This window comes from Callospermophilus lateralis, chromosome 9, assembly GCF_048772815.1.
Source record: "Callospermophilus lateralis isolate mCalLat2 chromosome 9, mCalLat2.hap1, whole genome shotgun sequence".
Lineage (NCBI taxonomy): Eukaryota > Metazoa > Chordata > Mammalia > Rodentia > Sciuridae > Callospermophilus > Callospermophilus lateralis.
The window spans coordinates 91696437-91717103 of NC_135313.1; the positions used below are offsets into that span (position 1 = coordinate 91696437).

Genomic DNA, 20667 nt, shown 5'->3' on the forward strand with positions numbered 1-20667 from the left:
ACAGACAGCCAGTATGAGCTGAGACAGGACAGCTCAAATGTGCCAGGAGATAGACAATGTTTTAAAAAAGTCAGAACTGCAGCACAAAAGTAAGTGAGACAACTAAGTTATCATGATTGAATACTTTAAACTATTTTCAATGGCAGTATAAATGGAGGATTCTTACTTTTATTATTTTCTGTGATAATTATAATGAATAAATCAAGAAAAAATTTCTAAGCTGTCTTGGGAATCAAAGAATAAAATATCAAAAGCTTTTGGGGATACTCTACTGTCTGAACTGTCAGATGACCGGCACCTGAATTTAGGGCAAAGACTTTTCATCCAGAGATCCCTGAAATAGCTGACTCACCCAGATCATAGAAATGAAAGCCAATTAAAACATTCAGGTTTTGATGGGATGTTTTAACTACTATTTCCACTGTTGTAGTTCTAGAAATTGGGGATGGTAGGGATGGTAGGGGGCAGGGTTCACAGGGACTTGTGGGGATTGAGCCCAGGGCTTCTCACATACTAAGCACGTGATTCACCACTGAGCTACATACCCAACCTGGTTCTAGACATTTAAAAACAAAAAAATCAACAAGAACAACTGTAATGAAGAAACCAAACAACAACTATGAAAACATTTCCACTTTAGAGGGAGCTTAAAGCACTTTTTATAAATCAAGTTTGTTTTCAACTGTTTTTCAATATAATGATCATTTTCTAAAGGTTACAAAGGAAGTTTGAGAAGTTGTACACCATGATTAGATCACAAAGCCATCAGAGTGAAAACTCTAATCAGCTTTGCTGCTTCCTTGAGTCTAGGGTCATATCTGTAGCTTCCACAAGGGGCAGGGATTTACATCCTTGCCATTCGCCATTCGTAAACAATGCCCCAAGGCGGCATTATACAAAAGATCATGTTCCTTTGGGGCTGTTCACTGTGACTGTGGCTGAAGGATTCTTTCCAGTTACCCATCCAGATGGAATTTGTGGCAGCTTAGGAGCCTGAATGCTGAAATGAGAAAGTATAAAATATTAAATTTCTATGTGTCTATGTGATTTCCGCTTTGATCTTCGTTTTTGATTATGCAATTAATAACATCTGCGACTATCTGAGCCTGGTGCTCCAGGAGCAGATACTTCCCCATTATTTTAGTCCTAAATTCCTCATCCAATTTAAAAAGAATCCACAGTGGGAGTCTTAGCCTTGAAAACTCAGCATTCATCCTGCCAACAAAGTAGTACATTGAATAACTGTTTTTATTCTATGACGTTTCAGGAATTTGACCAAGGTGAAGATTGCAGTCATTCCTTTTTGGTTAGTGAAGAAGGAGATCTCAGGGGTGAAGGACAAGACTGGTCACCCAGGACAGAAGGTATCCAACTTCTGTCCTTAATATGTTTACAAAGATAATATTGATTATTTGTGTTTCTCCCCTAATTTCAGAAATATTCAGTGTAACTTTGAAAATATAGAAAAGCACAAGGTGAAATAAAAACCGCTCATGATTCTGTCCTTTGGTCCATATCTGAATTAGTTAGTATTGGCAAGTTACCCCTATCTAAATGGGCAAATCTCTTCTGGCTCCCTGCCCCACTTTGGTGCCAGGAATTTTAAACCCAGCAGAAGTTAACTACCAGGCCACATCCCCAACCCTTTTTATTTTTCATTTTGAGACAGGATCTCACTAAGTTGCTTAGTGCCTCACTAATTTGGTGAGGCTGACTTTGAACTTGTGAGATCCTCCTGCTTTAGCCTCCCAAGTTGCTGGGATTATAGGCCTGGCTTCCTGGCTCTTCTCTTTAGTCCACTCAACTCCAGTTCAGTCTACCATTCTCTGTCCCTTTTCTTTTTGTCTAATGACATAATTTCCCCCATTTCTTAACAGCTCCAGGAATCTGCTCTCTTCTAGAGCCCACTATTTCTCCATCAGCCGTTGTCCCTGAACTATTGTTCCTTCTGAGGGGAAGGTGGGAGAGTGAGCCTGTGAGGCTTTATTTTTTCATAATAACACCTACTTCAAATATAATACCCTGCAATATCCCTATGTGCCCTTTGTAGAACACAGGTATTTGTAGATTCTTGCTCCAGAAGAGTTACCAACTATTCATCTATAACCTTCACAAATTAAATGATTATTTGAACTGCTCCAATTTCTCCCTGACAATTTTCTCGTTTCTAAGTCTAACACTCCAGGGAAGCTGCTCTCTCAGATTCCTGTTTTTCTCATCCCTTTGCATCTCCCTGAAGGCTGCAGCTCTTTCCTTGCTCCATCTCCTTCAATCCCTTGTACCTGCTGCCCTCTGCTGGGCTGCTTCCTGCCTTCCTCAAATTCTTTGGGACTCTCAGGCTGAGGGCAGAGAAAATTTTTGCAATAGTTAATATATGAACACCATTAAGCCTGGAAGAGCTTATTAAAATAAACAATTCTTGGTCCCCTTCCAAACAGTCCTTGTGGTCTGCCTTTGATGTCCATTGACTTCAAAACTAAGTCCTCAGAAGCCTAATGGTGTCCCAGGGCACCTTCCAAGAGGTGAAATCTTCCATTTATTCTGCTTAACTTGGAGAGGACTTGCTCTTTGCGGTGAAAGCTATTCTTTTCAAATTGATCTATAATACTTCCGGTTTCACATTGGAATCATAACACTTTGGCAGCATCTCCAGTGAGCTTGTGCAGTTTTAAGCTTTAATAAGTTGGGTTATAAATTTCCAAGAAATGATGATCTTTCTTATGAAAATTGAAAAGAAAGCGAGGAACCAGGAGACAGGCATGCAAGAAATGAAAGACAGAGACGAAGCAGAGATACCCACGAGAGTTTATTTGTCAAAGCTGACCAATAAAGTCCATCTCTTCATAGACAGAGAGAGGAAAACAGGCTTGGGGTTCAGGACTTTTATGGGGGAGGCTCAGGAATCAGAGCTGGGTGGGTCCTAATGTGATGGTAAAGGGTTGGATTGATATGAGGGAAGGGTGAGCCTTTCTCAGAAATGCCCTTGGGTGGGAAAGCAAAATTTTTCTTAAAATGGAGACTGTCACTTAAGACAGCCATCCAGATACTAAGCAAGGACCTTACAAAAATTCTCCTTGGAGTTGACAGATTTTGGTTGAATTAGTACCTCTTTTCTGTCCCAAAGTCAGAATGAAGAGATTTCTTTGAGTATTGTTGCACATTTTTATCTTAAATGTCATGTATGTCTCTTTAAATATCAATTTAATCTCTTTAAATACCAATTACATGTCAGTTCTAGCATGCCCAATTATTAATGTTCAAAATGCTCCCATACTTTATGAACACCTTACACATACACCATGTGACTGTTTATTCTGTGGTAGATTACATATTTAGTCATTTAAATTCACATCTCTTCATCATGTTATCCAACAAAAAGGAACATCACTAATTAAAATACATATAAACTCCTAAAGTTTGGATCACTCCATAGACCTCAACATTCTGCATAAAAAGCTTTAGTAATTCTCGAAGCATGCATTTGCTTTGTTACGGGTTAGAGAGGATAACATGTAAAATACAATTTACAGACAAAAAATCCATCTTTTCCTTTATAAAAGAATCTTCTTGCCTTTCTCAATCATATATTTTTCCAGAAGATAGCATGCACAGACTTTGTAGACTAGAAATTGAGCCTGTAAACTTACTGTTTTCATGAGAAAATAAGAGCCTGTTTCCTAAAATTACTGACCCTAATTTAAAATCTTTTTTAGCCAGGCGCATATCTGTAATTCCAGTGGCTCATGAGGCTGAGGCAGGAGGATCAAGAATTCAAAGCCAGCTTCAGCAAAAATGAGGTGCTAAGCAACTCAGTCAGACCCTGTCTCTAAATAAAATACAAAAAAGGGTTGGGTATGTGGCTCAGTGGTTAATGCCTCTGAATTCAATCGCTGGTAACCATAAACAAACAAAAAACCTTTTTAAAAATACTATATAAATATGTCAGGATTTAGTTTCAGGAACAGAATTAACCCTTAGTTGGATTAAAAAGTGGATCTGGGGTTGTGGCTCAGTGGTAGAGTGCTTGCCTAGCATATGTGAGGCACTGGGTTCTAATCTCATCACCACATATAAATAAATGAATGAAATAAAAGTCCATCAACAACTAAAATTTTTTTTTAAATATAAAAAAGGAAGAACTTTTTAAAAGACATGAGAAAATTCATAAATCATTGAAAAATCAGAGAGAAATGTCTCAGTCCTCTCTGGCTGCCACAACAAAGTACCACAGTCTAGGTGGCTTAAACAGCATTTATATTCTCATAGTTCTGGAAACTGGGAAATCCGAGATTGGGGTTCTGGCAGGGATCAGCTTCTGGTAAGGGGCTCTCTTTTTGGTCTGCAGAAAGCTGCTTTTCTCTCATGTGGTCTTTCCTCTATCCACACAGAGTGAGAAGGCAGGAGTAGGAAGGAATGAGCTTTCTGGGATCTTTTCTTATATAGACACTAATTCTATTGGATCAGGGCCCCATCCTTATGACCTCATGCAACCTTAGTTTCTTCATCAGAGGCCCCATATCCAAATACAGCCACACTGTGGATAAGGGATCAAGCGAATGAATTTTGGGAGGACATAAACAGTCCATAACAGGAAAACTCTAGATTGGACTATCAGGAAGAATTTCCATAACTATATTTCAAGCCTGGTGGCTACTGACCCTCAAGTCATACTGCCTCTGCCATAGCCCCAAAGATGTTCCTACTACTAACCAAAGACTCTTCTCCCTCTACTGACGCCCACTTAGCACAGAGGATTTCCTGTACATTGTCATTTTCATGCAATCCATGTGCCTTAGTCTCTCAAGTAAGCTTTCTGAACTTACAGGAATGTGGAAGATAGAATTTTAAGATAATCTATGTTGAGATTCACAAATTGGGAAATATCAAAACATGGAAAGAATGTGGAAGCATGTCAAACCTTAATACTCATAACCCAGATGGATATGTGCATCAATTTAAACAGAAAAAAAGGAACATACATGGAAGTAAGACCTCTCTGGAGACAATAATTTTTCTGCATTGGAATAAGTTAGGCTGAGTTAGATTGCAAGTTTCTATTTTAATAAAAATGGCTTTAACAAAAAGTTAATGATCATTTTCTGAGGTTTAATGAACATCATTTTCCCTTTTTCTATGAAGCAAATATGTTTCTGCCTTTGTTGAAATGTTGCCTTTTAATTTATCTCTATGGTAACATTTTCTGGCAAGATTAATTTTACACTTCCTTATGTGAAAAATGCCCTTGGCCATGATAAAACACTCAAGTGCTTTATTTTAACCTATGACAAAACATCATCTTTCCTGACCTACTGGATAGGTTCAGAGGCCTTATTCATGGCTCCTTGGCCATTCATGATATTCAAGAAACAGATCCAAAGGAATATTTATATGTTTCTATAAGACTTCAGAGTCAGTACATTTTTCCTCCCATTTTGGACCAATAATTAGGACAACAGCCATTCTCTTAACAATTTCCAAAAAGCCATATATTTCCTATACTTGCTTATTGTATCTTTGTTTCTTGGTTTTAATAGGAAATCAGTCAATTGGACTTTTTGAATACCTTAAATTTGCTTGAAAATGTTCTGGATTTATAAATACATTTTAAAATATGGCTCACATAAACACACTCAGTTTTCTAGCTTCCACACTAAAGCACTGAATGCACCTAACCTTTGTCTCAGAACATCCTTTACATTGACAGTTTAGATATTTGGAATGTATCCTGTGTGTTTTTCTCACTCTAACATGTCAGCTAGGTTTTCACACACAAGGATGACTGCAAAACTGTTATGAAAAACATCCATCTTCCTTTCAAGTTGAAGAGTGACCTTCAGCATGCCACACAGCTCATGGTTATCATTTTCATTGTCTCTAAAATGAAGGGCTTGAATCAGATGACTTCTAAGTTCCTTCCAGCTCTACAATTCCAAGTCCTTTATTAGTGTGGTAATAGGTTCTTTGAAAAGTTAAAAAAAATATATACCCTTCATTTTTAGGGAGGCATTTCTTGCTATTGTATAATGTTAGAAAGCACACAGTCAAGTTGTTTTGTCTGATTAAACATGAAGGAAACTAAAGCTAGATACATTTTGATGATACCACAAAATATGTTGGATGACAAAGACAGTAAATACCATTATCATCTGCCTGATTGTAAGTAAAACTTTGTCCTTTGGAAAATTTTACTTTCTTTTTGCATTAGTCTCATTAAAAGGCACAGGTATGAAACTGAACAATAAATACGCTCTCATTCAGGGTGTGGTGGTCCACACCTATAATCCCGGCACCTTGAGAGACTGAGGCAGGAGAATGGCAAGTTCGATGCCAGCCACAGCAATTTAGAGAGACCCTGTCTCAAAACATAAATAAATAAATAAATAAAATAAAAATAAAAATGAAAAGGACTGGGGATGAAGCTCAGTGGTAAAGCTCCCTTGGATTCTATTCTATCCTCAGTACAAAAAAAAAAATGTCACTATGGTGGTTCATATGCATTAGATAAAATATCAAAAGTCCTTTAAAAACAATAAAAATATACTAAATGAGATGATGATGATGATAGCTATGAGCGACTTCCCAGGAAGTGGCAGAGGAGGCATGTTGACCCAGATCTTTCTGATTCACTCCCTTCCCTTATTCTCCTTGTGATACTTCATCCCTAGCATCGTCAGTCAGGGGAGCTCATAAAACAGTTGCTTGTCAGGCATGCGCAGACGGAGTAAACAAACACGTGCAAATGACTGAACGCCACCGAGACAAGCCCCTCCTCACACTGGTACCACAGCACTGGCTGTCCCCCTGCATTCTTTGCTTTCTTCTCATCTCTACTAGGGCCATAGCCCCACGTTGTTTATTTCTTTATCTTCATCCCACAGCCTTGGGCTTGGTATATATTTAACAAGTCTATCAGATGGGAAAAAGTGAATGATTGAACAAACCTTAAAGTACTGGTAAAATTTTAGAGTGATCCACGCTATTTTCCCCCCACACACTAGTTTTTTACATAAATTTGCTAAACATGATATTGCAATGAGCATTGATTCTACACGTTGAAACTTTCCACTTAAGGGTTACACTGGGAATCATTCTGTGGAATCAAATGGGAGATGAACAAAATTATAAACACAAGCAGGTTGCTTTGGGGCTATATAAATTCTCTCAGTTAATTCTCCCAGCAGTCCTGGGAGGTAGGTGTCATCGGTTACCCTTTACTGAAAACCGTGTTTTCTCCACCCAGGAGACAGTGCTGCTCATCATAAAACGGTATTTTACATCTGGAAATTTTTATTATACATATTTTTTGCTTTTTTCGGTACTGAAGATTTAACCTGGAGTGCTTTACTACTGCACTACATTTCCAGTCCTTTTTAGTTTTTGAGACAGTTCTCGCTAAATTGCCCAGGATGGCCTGGCATTTTTGGTCCTCCTATCTCAGCCTCTCGAGTCCCTGGAATTACAGGCAATGTGCCACTGACTCTGGCTCAGATTTTTTTGCTCTGTAAGTAAGCATTAGTTTAGGACCTAGCATGTGCTGGACAAGAAAGATACAAAAATGGCTAAACCTCAGGCCCTGGTTAAAGTCTGTTCTTCCAATTACCACTGGAATTCAGTACTTTCTTTGATCGTACATTTCCATAGGTGTTGAGATTATTGTGACTTTTCCAAGAGATGTCAATCATCCCCAAGAAATGAGCCAAGAAGATTCGAAAGAATGCAGGTAAGAAATATCCTTTGAGGTGTTTGATTTGAATTTAAGTAGGAAGTGATGATATTTATGTGGCAACCTACATTTTCAGTAATTCAATCCAAACCAATGCTCTAAAGCAAAGGTCACAATAACTATTATGTGGCAGAGGTCAAATAATAAATATTTCAGGCTTTGTGGGCAATTATTTCTGTGGCAATGATTCAACTTTGCAACTATTAATTGAAGGCTGCTGTAGACAATATATTAAAAATGAGTGTATCTGTGATCCAATTAAAGCTACAAGAACAGGCTGAAGGTCAGACCAGGCCCCAGGGCAATAGTTTGTTGAACCCACTTCAGAAAAATGCTATCCAAAATGTGAGTCTTACATGTACGACCAGTTCATGAAAAGATCCGTATAGAACTCGAGGGTATTTATTTATTTATTTATTTATTTATTTTTGAGGGTAATTATTTAAAAAGTTATTTAGCAATTTGACAATAAAATCTTAGTTTCATTGATCAGATAATTTTTTAAAAATTGGGGATGATTTTCTGCAGGTTTTTTATTTTTCTTTCATTTTTGTAGTAATTTATTTTTACTATATTTTACAAAAGTTATCATTCCACAATGGATTGGAAAATTTAAAAATTGGTCCTTTACCAAAGACAGTTTGAGAAGCATTGATCTGGTTAATGCTTTTGGAGATAGAAGGCACAGCTCCTGCACCTGCCCTCTGGCTCTGATTTCTCTGCTTCAGGAAATAAGGACTAGGAAAAACTGAAGTGGACTGGAACTGAGTCCGTTCAGGTTTTTGTTCTAGGTACAAAGGGCAGAGGAAGTGGGGAGTGGGTCATAGTGTGGAGAGACCTTGTCCTCTCAGGATACAGCCATTCTACTCAGCCACCACATTTGGAAATAGTTCTCCGAACTTTCCAGTAAGATCAGACTGGCCTGAGAATGGGAGTTCAGGGAGACATAATGACAAATAACGGAGATAATCAACTGAAAAGGAGGAAGATCTATCTTGGCTCACAGCTTTAGAGTTTTCAGTCCATAGTCACTTTGGCTCTGTTGTTTTGGGACCTGTAGTGAGGTAGTCCATCATGGCAGGGAATGCCTGGAGAAAGGGCTACTCACCTCATGCTGGCTAGGAGGCAAAAATAAACATGTCCCCTCCCAGTGGCCTAACTTCTTCCCACTAAGCCCAGCCTCTGAAGGATTCTACTGTCTCTCAGTAGAACCATAGGCTAGTGACTAAGCCTTTAACACATGAGCCCTTGGGAGATACTCCAGAGCTAAACTATAGCAGTGAATGGATTCTAAATCAAACTATGTCTCCCCTTTTAGTCAGATAACCTCAGTGAGTCAAGAATGGGCACAAGCAAATTCTGTTTCTCTCCCAAATGAAATTGAGATGGTGGACCTTAGGACAAAGATGCTGACCATGGAGCCTTTACTTCCAAAGAAAGAAGAAAGTTCCAAGGATCTCTGTGATGTGAACTCGGATTTTTTGTTGCCCAGACGTTGCTTAGAACCAGACATCTCTAAAACTGTAACCAGAGAAGAGGCTCCTCATTTTCTGAAGGGGCAGCAAAGAAAATCAGAAGGTAAGTTAAGCATTTAATTCCACATGATTGTTTTGTTATTTTGACCTATAAATATTTATTTATTATATCCAGGAATTATTATAAATGCTGAAGGTGTAGCAGTGAACAAGACACAGTGACCCTGTCCTTGTGCAATTCACATTCCTATGGGGGGTGGGTAGGAGTAGGGTAGACAATAAACTAGTAAACAAGTAAAATATATAGAACATTAGATGATGGTAAATGCTATGGAGAAAAAGAAGTGGGCAAGGGGAATGTAGTCTGGGTAGCTTCTAAACTGACAAATTTATTATTCTCAGTTCTAGAGACTGGGAAGTTCAAGATCAAGATGTCAGAAAATTTGGTGTCTGGTGGGGTCTCATTTCCTGATTCATAGATGGTACCTTCTTGCTGTGCCCACTCATGATGGAAGGAGCAAACAAGCTCACTTGGTCTATTTCATAAAGGCTAAAACCTACTCCCGAGGGCCTCCCCTTCATGACCTAATCAGTCCCCAAGGCCCACCTCTTATTGCTGTCACTTTGGAAGTTAAGAATTTGAGGGGAACACAGACATTTAGACCATAGTAAGAAGTTTGAAATTTTGAAATAGGGTGAATGAGGGATCACATGATTGAGAATGTAACTTGAACAGATAGTTGAAGAAGAAGAAGAAATGAGCTATGTTTATGTTTCACAGGAAAATATTCTAGGGAACAAGTAGGTCAATGTAGCTGGAACAGAGTGAGAGGGGGTGAGTATGAGGAAATGAGATTTGAACTGTAATGAGGTGGGTGCAGATTATATAGGGTCACCTGTACATGAGAAGATTTATAAGTGACCTGGGGAGATAGCTGAGAGTGATCTAAAATGCAAGTTTAAACAGCCTTTTAAAAGATGCTTTAAAAATAGGTACAGCATGACCAATTATATCTTATAGTTCTATCTTTGCTAAATTATGCACAGTCTGGTTATGAATCCCCAGTTTAGATTTCATATTAGTACTTATTTTTCTCTCTTCTGTATCTTCCATCCTGGATTTCAAATTTTCCATTTCCTATTTTCTCTGGGCTCCATTTTGGGTAATTCTATTTTTACAAGTCTTCCAATTCACTAATCATCTTCAGCATTACCTAATCTGCTGTTAAATCCATCCATTGATTTTTTTCTCCAACATTTTATAATATTTTCCAAATATACAGCAAGTTGAATTTTTTTACACTGAATACTTGTATATTCACCACCTAGATTCCACATTTAACATTTTATTTTGCTTTATCATTTAAAAGTAAATTGCATTTAAAAGTAAATTGCAGATATCAGTATACTTTTCATTTTTGTAAAATGTCAGGATGATTGTTATTAATTAGAGTTCCATATATGTTTGAAGATATTTTTTCATTTGGAAGTGTACATTGATGTACTTTCATTGAGTATTTACAAGCTCATATTGTCTGTGAAACCCAAAGTCTTAGCAAGATATAGAGCATTAACATGAATCCCAAAATGTTCTCTCATGCTCCTTCCCATTCTATACTAAGCCGTTACCCCAAGACATACCCCCAAGACAACTATATTGTTTTTTTTTCCATCACAGATAAGTTTTGCCTGTTCTAAAATTTCCACATAAATGGAATTGCATAGCACATATTCTTTTATGTGATCTTTTTTTCACTTAGCTTGACATTTTTGAGATTCTTCTAGATTGTTATATATACTATTATGAATTTACCAGGGGATAGGGTAGCTATATGTTTAAGAAATGGCCAATCTGGGTGCGGTGGCGCATGCCTTCTGAGGCAGGAGGATGTGAGTTCAAAGCCAGCCTCAGAAAAAGAAGGCGCTAAGCAACTCAGGGATACCCTGTCTCTAAATGAATACAAAATAGGGCTGGGGTGTGGCTCAGTGGGTGAGTGCCCCTGAGTTCAATCCCAATTACCCGCTGCCCCACGTACACACAAAGAAATGGCTAGTATATTTCTGAAGTAGTTGTACCATTTTATATCCTTGTGAACAATCAGTTGCTTCACATTCCCACAAACATTTTTGTTGCCTGTCTTTTTTTTAAAAAAAAAAATTAGTTTTAGGTGGACACAATATCTTTATTTATTTATTTATTTTTACTTGGTGCTGAGGATGGAACCCAGTGCCTCACACATGCCAGGTGAGTGTGCTACCATTTGAGGCACATCCCGAGCCCTGTTGCCACTCTTTTTAACTTTAGCCTCTCTAGTAGATGTAGAGTGGCATCTCATTGTGGTAGTCATGATATAAGATGGTAATCCTTTTTTTTTTTTTGGTACCAAAGATTGAAGCCAGGGTCACTTAACCTCTGAGCTACATCCCCAGCCCTTTTTATATTTTTATTAATTTAAGAGAGGGTCTAGCTAAGTTGCTTAGGGCCTCACTAAATTTTTGAGGCCAGCTTTGAACTCCTCCCTCAGTCTCCCAAGCCACTGGAATTACAAATATGTGTGCTACCACCCCCAGCAGACCCATTCATTTTTTAATTTAATTTTTAGTTTAACAATTATATTTTAATTTTTAAAGTTCCATTTGTTTCTTCTTCAAATATGCTTTGTTCATTTTTGAGAGTGTTTCATTTTGATTTCATCTTTATTTTTTAATCTTAAATTTTTTCGTCTTTAGTATCTTTAAACATTTAAGACATTGTAACTGTACTGTATTTGGTGGTCCCCAAATCTGAAATCACTGAAGGATCCAAATCTGTTATTTCCAGTTTCCATTGATTTGAACTATTGTTGGCTCTTTTCTTTCTTTCTTTCCTTTGAATACTTGAAAGTCTTTATTGTGAGCTCATATCTTATTGGCATTTTTCCTATGGAAATCTTGAGCGTCTACACTGTGGATGCTTTCCATGAAAAGGATTTGAGTTTGTATCTGCTAGTTGCCAGGTTCTTTACTGACTTGAATCCTCTTTAGCCTCATTCCTGGATCCCCAAGTTAGTGTAAGAGTCTAAGAACAACCTCCAATTACATGGAGCCCCAAACTTAGTTACAAATATAGAAGCTTTCATGCCAACCTTTCCTCACAATGTGGAAAGGTTGTTGTTGGTGTTTGCTTACCACTGCTGTCCTAAACCCTTTAGCTAAACCACCAGGAACATACTTACCATCCAACAAGTTGCATTAATTGGCTTGTTGAAATTAGGGAGATTGCACTCCAGAGGAACTGTGAGGCATCTTTCCAAGTGAAGGAAAAAAAATATGAATTTTGGGAAAAGGAAACAGTTTAAGTAAACTTTAAATGAGCGTTGCTTTAACTTTAAAAAATTATTGTGGTAAAATGTACATAAGGTAAAATTTACCATTTAGACATTTTCAAGTGTATGGTTCAGTGGTATTAAGTACATTCACATTGTTGTGCAAACACCACCATGATTTACCCCTAGAATACCTTCATCTTGTAAAACTGCAACTCTGTGCCCACTAAAAATTAGCTCCTTTCCACCACACTCCTCAAAACCCTTGGTAATCACCACTCTGTTTACTGTCTCAATACAAATTTGACCATTTTAGGTTCTTCATATAAGTTGAATTATATAATTTGTACTCTTTGGGGTCTAGCATTTTTTATTTAACACATGTTGAAGCAGTGATTTGAAACGCTGTGTTTAAAGGTATGAACATCAAGTCTGCACCACAAAGTAGATTCAGAATCTTTTTCCTTGAAATCTACAAAGTTAGCTCCCCATTTGAGCAGCCACTCTTTAGCCTCATACCTTGCCACTTTTCCTCAGCATATGATAAACACTGGCACTACAAAATACCTTCCATTCCCTGAACAAATACTGTTCTTTCAGTTGGAATATTATGCCATCTTTTAGGTCTCACCTTAGATATCACTTCCTCTGGAAAAACTTCTGAGCCCCCCCATGAACGGAAGAGTAGCCATTCCTTTGAACTCCCATAGGGTCCTGATCTTACCAGCAATGTAGCACCCATCATGCTGAATTGTCACTATTTGTTTATGTGCCTGTCTTCCTCAAATTATAAAGGCAAGAATTATTGTACCACCAAGCACCTCGCATCATACCTAGCACATAACTGTGTGTTTTCAAAATGCATGTTGTACAATAATCATTTATTGTGTACCTATGATTGCAAGGCACAAATATCCTCTAATATTATTAAAATCCTATATTTTAGGAATAAGGAAACTGAGACTGAAAGACATTAGTATGTGTCCAGGACTCCTTGTTAGTGAGCTACAGAGGCTGGGTTCAGACTTGGGCTGCCTATCTCTGAAGTCAGTGTGCTTTAGCACCGTGCCAACTTTGTACAGAGTTTAGCTTCTACTTTAGTAGTGATGGGAAAAAAGAAGAAGCATATTTAGTCTCAGAATGAAGATGAATTCAAAGAAAAGGAGGGTTAGTTGATGTAGGCACAAACTGGAGGGGGAAAAGAAAACCTTGAATTTTCACCATTACCCATCTCTATTCCCTTTTTTGCCAAATGCAAAGACAAGTGTTCCTTTATCCCATTTGTGTAATCCATATCAATCAGCACTCTGACTGCAAGCAAATGAAATCAACATGGTTATTTAAGAAGAAAAGGAGTTTGTTGAAAGTCTTTTAAGACTGTCAAGAATTACAAAATATTTGGAGAACCAAGCTCATAAAATGTGCAGAAACTAAGGGAAGTTAGGCAATTGAAGCCACAACTAAGGCCACACCACAGGAACTGCTGCCCCCTGCTGGACACTGGACACTGCCACCACTGCCAATGGACATGACCACTAGATGGAATAAATTCACTTGCCCTGGCTTTTGTATCACTTGCTGTTGATTAAAAACCAAATGCTGAGTGGCCAAACTTGGGGTAGGGAGAGCAAGGGCTTAGTGTAATTTTTAGACAGAGGATAGGCCCTGCCTCCACCAGGTTCCTCCAGAAGATTGCCCAACCTAGGAAAATACCTTACTCCTTGTTCTAAAGACATTTACTTACATTTCAGAGTAAAAGTCTTGGTCAGGAGGAAAAGACAGGCCAATGTGCCAACCACTTTGTAATACTACTGGAGTTGCATTTCAGGGTTCCTTCCTGTGGTGCACCCCCAATACATAAACATCTGGTAAACATATGCCTCTTACCACTTCACCCTGTGAGGAATTTAGATGCTGGGAACTGATATTTTGATGCACTCACTGTGAGTAATAAATGGTCTTATCTCTGATCCAGAAGTATTACATTTCAGTGAGAATATAGATACAAAATATAGTAGTTATCCCTTACCTATGGGGGAATCCATTCCAAGTCTCCCAGTAGATGCCTGAAACAGTATGTATACTGTTTCTTCGTATACATACATACCTATGATAAAGTTTAATTTATAAAAGAGGCACAGTAAGAGAGTAACAATAACTAATAGTAATATAGAACAATAATAGCAATATAGTGTAATAAAAATTATGTGAATATGGTCTCTCTCTCCATATCCGATTGCACTGTGCTCACACTTCTTCCTGTGATGGTGTGACATGATACAATGCTTATGTGATGAGATGAAATGAGGTGATATGATGTAGGTGTTGTTACAGGACATTAGGCTACTACATCAGGGTTACTTGAACACAAGAACTGTGACAGTGTACCTGATGACTGAGATGGCTGGGAAGTGACTAATGGGTGGGAAGTGTATACTGCATGGATGCTGTCCTGAGCAGGACAGAGTATGACCCTGTGAGATCTCATCACATTACTCAGAATGGCATACAATTTAATGCTTATGAATTTTTTATTTCCAGAATTTTCCATTTAATGTTCTCAGACCTCTGTTGACCAGAGAGAACTGAAACTGGGGAAAGTGAAACTGAGGACAAGGGTGAACTACTGTATAAAATAACCCCTCCTGGTGGCAGTTGTCTAAAGTTCTGTATAGTCATTCCATACCCACTTCCATGTGGATTACTCAGGGAAAAGCTTTTAATTTCTAACACTTTTCTCAGACTTTAGGGTCTAAATTACTCCACCCCCAAACTCTGGCTTACGACAGTGCATACTCTATTACTAAGAATATCCAATTATATTTTTCCTTCTTGCAGAGTTTTCTACCTCTGATATGAAATACAGTAGCCGAAGAATCGAGGTAAGATTAGTTTTAGCATTTTTGACTTAATTAAAAAGAAAAGAACTTTGGTTGTTAGGGACAAACTATCAAACAATTCAGAATCAAAAAGTCAGCAATTATAGCTTGGAAAAATAAGAACTCGTATAAATTATAGATTGGTAAATCATTCCTGAGAAAATTATCTCCTTCCTTATACATTGGTTTTCCAAGCTGTTTCCTGTCCTCAACATAATGAAGCAAGAATATTTTTTCAGAAATATGTAACTTATTTTTATGAAAACATAGAATATGAAACATAGTACAAAGTTAAAACGATACAAAGGATATATTGTAGAGTGAAAGATTTCTTATGTGACAAGAATATTTCTTTTTTAAAATATTTTTTAGCTGTTGATGGACCTTTATTTTATTTATTTGTATGTGGTGCTGAGAATCGAACCCAGTGCCTCACGCATGCACTCTACCGCTGAGCCACAACCCCAGCCCCAAGAATATTTCTTATACACATTTTCATTTGAAGTAATTTAACTTATGTAGGAACTAGGTAATTCTTTTTTTCAGTGGTGGAAAGATGTTCTAATTTATAAGTAAAGCTTTTGAAAAGATATTTCAATTCTCAAGCTCCCTCACCCTTCTGTATCCAATGAGCTTTTCAGAAAATACTTATATATCAATATTGCTTAGTGTCTTAAAAAGGATCTTGTTTGCCTATAACTTGAGTGGCTGTTACTAGGAAGATATTTAAGCACTGGAAAAATCTGCCTGTATTTCCTAAGTTAATTTTGAGAAACGAAAAAAAAAAAAAAATCCAGACAATAAAACTGGGACCACAGGGCCGGGGTTGTGGCTCAGAGGTAGAGTGCTCGCCTAGCGTGCACGAGGCACTGGGTTCGATCCTCAGCACCTTGTAAATGTAAAATAAAGATATTGTGTCCACCTAAAACTTAAGAATAAATATTAAAAAAAAATTGAGACCACACTGCATCTCACCTCCTCCTAATGCCAAAGTCTCTAATCATGTTCCTTTCCCTTCCTTCCTACACATAGGTGGTAATAGAATGAAAATTAAATTCATAGTCTCAGGTTCCACACATGATCCATGCCTATAAATATCCTTATACAATTAGATGTAGAATCTGTATACATGGGAGAAGATCACAGCAAGAAGCACTGAATAGTCTATAGCTTCATGATTACAGACAAATGTTACACTGACCTCTAGAGGTTGGTAATAATAAAAACTAGCTTAGTCTGAAAATGGCAAAAAGGAACAAAAAGTTGTCCAGGTTGCTAACATTCAAGTATGAAGTGTAGCACATTTACAAGCCACCCTCAGAAAAAAAAAAGAAAAAAAAACTCTGCAAAAAAAATTTGAGTATTTGTGTTCCAGATACAAACTTTGAGCTAGTTAATAATAAAATGATCATTGTTAAAATAGATACAGCCTCAATTTCTGGCTATTCTCAGTGAAATTTTTAAAAAAAATCTTAATTCTTATGGAAAGTAAAAAGAGATCAGAAAATGTTTTAAAACTTTTAACATTTTACATTATTGAATAGCTTTCCTTTAAAATGCATAACCGTGAGTCTTTAAATTTTTTTTTTAAGTATTGTTTTACTTTAGATCTAAAAATAAAAGTATTGGAAATGAGATTTTAGTGTTCTGGTTTTGCTGGCTTTGATGCTAGGGATAGAACGCAGTCCTTATACATTCTAAGTATATCCTCTGGCACACTTCTGGCCTGAGGTTTTAGTTTTTAAAATTGTGATCTCTAGGATAGATATGTTTGTACTTTAAAGGCCTTCCTTAAAAGAGTATTAGAATCTCTACACAAGTCTTTAAACAAGTTAACATAATATTTATTTATGTCTCTACATTCATTATTTTTTTTCCTCTTTTCTTTTAGTTCCCTCTGCCTCCACTGTCACTCTTGCCCATGAGATCTGGTGTCCACACTCTCCCCCAAAGTTACAAGTTCCCAAAAGAGAGAGAAAGAAATATTTCAAGCCTTACGCCCTTCATACCTAAACTCCCAGCATCAGTCAGTTCATCTGATGAGTTTAGTCCAGCAAACCAGCAGCAGGAAGCCCCATTGAAAAGGTTGGTGGATCAGACTCTCAGGTTTTCTGATAGCTCCATTTGGTCAAGAAACATGTGCTCTTTTCGGAAGTCTGATCATCACAGGCAACACCTGGAGATGGAGGTGAATTGGAAATCCAAGGAAAGAGAAGGATGGGACAACATGGAAATCTCTCTCATTGAAAAAGGGAAGTCTTTGGTGTCCTTTGAGAATATTAAGGAAGGCAAACTTTCTACAGATAGGGAAAAGGATATTGAATGTCATGGTCCTGAAATGAGAAAAGCAGAAGAGAACCCTCAAGATTTTTCATCAAGAAAGAAAGAGGATTCAGCAGCCAGTAAATCTGAACAAAATGCGGAAACTGTATGTACTGTTCCAAGCAAGCTCCAAGAAGCTCAGCATTCAGAAATAACACCAAATGAGGATGAAGAAGTTAGACATGACAAAATTGATTCAAAAAGCTCTTCAGTATATAAGGGTGAAACAATGAGACCAAGAGATATTTTAGAAGAGTTTACAGCACTTCAAAGCTTGTCCAGTGTAGTCTCTGATGGCCCCTTTGGAAGGCTTCCAGAAGGTCATAATGACATGGGGACAAATGTAAAAATATCAGTGGCAGAAGCAATGAAACCAGAGATGAATGGGCTGGTGCCTCTTATCCACATCACTTTCCCTGGAGATGGAGTCCCCAGTGAAACAGTGATAACCAAGCCAAGCCTCCAAAAAAGGAAGAGCTCTATTCGTAACAATAGCTTCAATGTTCTTGCACACCAAGAAAATGACAAACATAAGATGAAGACCCATAGAAGTAAGTTGGATTCAAAGACCAAGATAAACAACAGGACACCTCACAATTTCATGATTTCCATTCAAGCTTCTATTAAGCCTAATATGCATAAAACTAACATAAAAACTCAGATTTTCCCTGCATTGGAGTTTGTTGACTCTGGCCCTCAGCAATCATCCAAGTTTCAAAGGAGAATGCCACCATTAGAAAAGAAGCAATCCAGCTATTGGACTCAGAAAACTAAAAAGCAATCATTTCCTTGCATATGTAAAAATCCAGGAATAAAAAAGCCATGTGTTCCTCTCTCTGTTCAACCAACAGAGCCAAGACTACATTACCTAGATCTTAAATATAGTGACATGTTCAAGGAAATCAATTCAACTGCTAATGGACCTGGAATCTATGAAATGTTTGGGACCCCTGTTTATAGTCACTTGCGAGAGGCTGAACGGCATGAAAACAAGTATTACCATGAGATATGTTCAGTTCCATCAGGCAGATGTATCTCCAATAAATGTCGATCTTCACACAGTGAGAGGAACAGCAATAGCAGAGCAAGACTTTCTCAGAAAAGACCACATATTAAACCTCCAAAGCCTTCACTTGGCCTTAAACAAAAGCATAAAAGTTCAATTTCTAAGGAAAAGGGCTGCAAGGCTATAGGTAACCACTTACAAGACATTGAAAATAGTAATGGTATTTCAGATGCAGATTGGCAGATACACTCTTCAGGAAATGTCTTTCTATCTTCCAAAGATGAAGTTCAGACTATGAACTTGGACCAAACTCCTGAGCAGTTCCCTGAACAAAATGAGCTTCTTCCTGCCCTAGATATATCTATAGTTGAGGAAATATCTATGGAAGAGTCTACAGATGAAGGTGACATTTCCAATAATCAAATCCTTGCCACAAGTCTTAGAGACCTGCAAGAACTTGAAGAGCTACATCACCAGATCCCATTTATCCCTTCAGAAAACAGCTGGGTCTTGCCCAGTGAGAAGAGTTCTAACAAGTATGCATTTGAAGAAAAGAATAATAATTCACCTCTTCATAAAATAGATTCCAGCCAAATGTTAACAAATTATCTTGAGTTTGATAGTGTTTTAGATAACCCCCAAACACTTGGGGGTTTCTCTTTCCAAGAGGAACAAGAAAATGCATCTTCCCAAACATATCAACACTGGGCACATTCTTTGGATTATGATAGTTTAGCAAATAAGTCAATCACATATCAAACACTTGGAACAACTTTAAATGATGCAAATTCAATTTCCCAAGAAATTCTGGACTCAGTAAAGAAAGAAGAATTGACAGATGAACTATTAGGTTGTCTAGCTGCAGAACTGTTAGCTCTTGATGAAAAAGACAGTAACTCTTCCCAAATGATGGCAAATGAAACTGATCCTGAGAACCTAAATCTTGTCCTCAGTAGGAAAGAAAATACTACCAAAGAACTGGGCAGAGAGACAACAAATGTCAGAATACAGGTTGGTATAATTAAATTCACCAGGGTGGGAAGAAACCTCAGAGACAATCTGGTTCAAACCCTTTATTTTCAAAAGAGGAGTCATAAACCCAAGACAACTAAATGGTTTCTTCAAGGTCTCATTGTTTGGTTGTAAGGTTAGAGTCAAGGTCTTACCCTCCAGGCCAATATTCCTTGCTTCTAGAATTGAGCTTGTCACTACAATGAAGTCACTTGGGATAAGTTAACATAGACAAACTATTTATTTAAATAATGTCTGTATTTTACTCAAGAAATATTTTATTCAATAAATAATCAGTACCAGTGAAGCAGCTCACTGTTTCATTCACATGAAGAGTCCCTGCACCTGAGTACTTGCTTTCAGATTGTTCATTCATTTATCACTGATGCCTACTATATTTCTGGCACTGGGCTAAGAACTATGGAGATAGTGGTATCTAATACTCAGCTATTGCTCTCAAGGAGGCATAGCAAAAATACTGGAAAAGAAATTAAACATTTTACTCAGCATGGGAGTTAACGGTGGAGCGGAGGAAAACAGAATATCAACAGATAGCCAGGTCTTATTTGTTTTGGCTTTAAAGACAAACAGTAGATTAAGTTAAAATGCTTTTTACTGAACACTAAGACAGGTTATATTACACTGTATCCACACTATATCAGCCACTTACAAGACACTGAAAATAGTAATGGTATTTCAGATGTAGATGGCAGATACACTCTTCAGGAAATGTCAGGTATATTTATTTTAAAAAGCTGAGCAGAGGAACAAACAATGTAAATACCATAGCTAGGTTTATTAAGAAGTTACTATGTGAAAGTCAGGCACATTGTATTCTCTCATTTTTATGCTTCATAATAGCTCTATAAGTATTATAGGTAACAATGCATCCCCATATTGAAGAAACTGAGGTTTAGAAAATCATGAAGTTGGTATATAGTGGGGT

At 37.5% G+C, this 20667-nt stretch overlaps 1 protein-coding gene across 5 annotated transcripts in view; it reads left to right on the forward strand.

Moving 5' to 3' along the window:
* The window catches only part of Map3k19 (mitogen-activated protein kinase kinase kinase 19), a 48532-nt gene that overhangs the window by 21847 nt on the left and 6018 nt on the right, over positions 1-20667 (forward strand). For 3 of the 5 annotated variants that reach the window (XM_076866328.2, XM_076866329.2, XM_076866330.2), the window contains exons 3-6: positions 1268-1364; positions 7642-7720; positions 9042-9301; positions 15342-15385. In XM_076866328.2, coding sequence (XP_076722443.2) covers positions 1268-1364; positions 7642-7720; positions 9042-9301; positions 15342-15385 — 480 coding nt within the window. Of the gene's footprint in view, positions 1-1267; positions 1365-7641; positions 7721-9041; positions 9302-15341; positions 15386-17273; positions 19722-20667 lie in introns of all 5 variants that reach the window. The other 2 variants (XM_076866326.2, XM_076866327.2) reach the window with 2 other exon arrangements.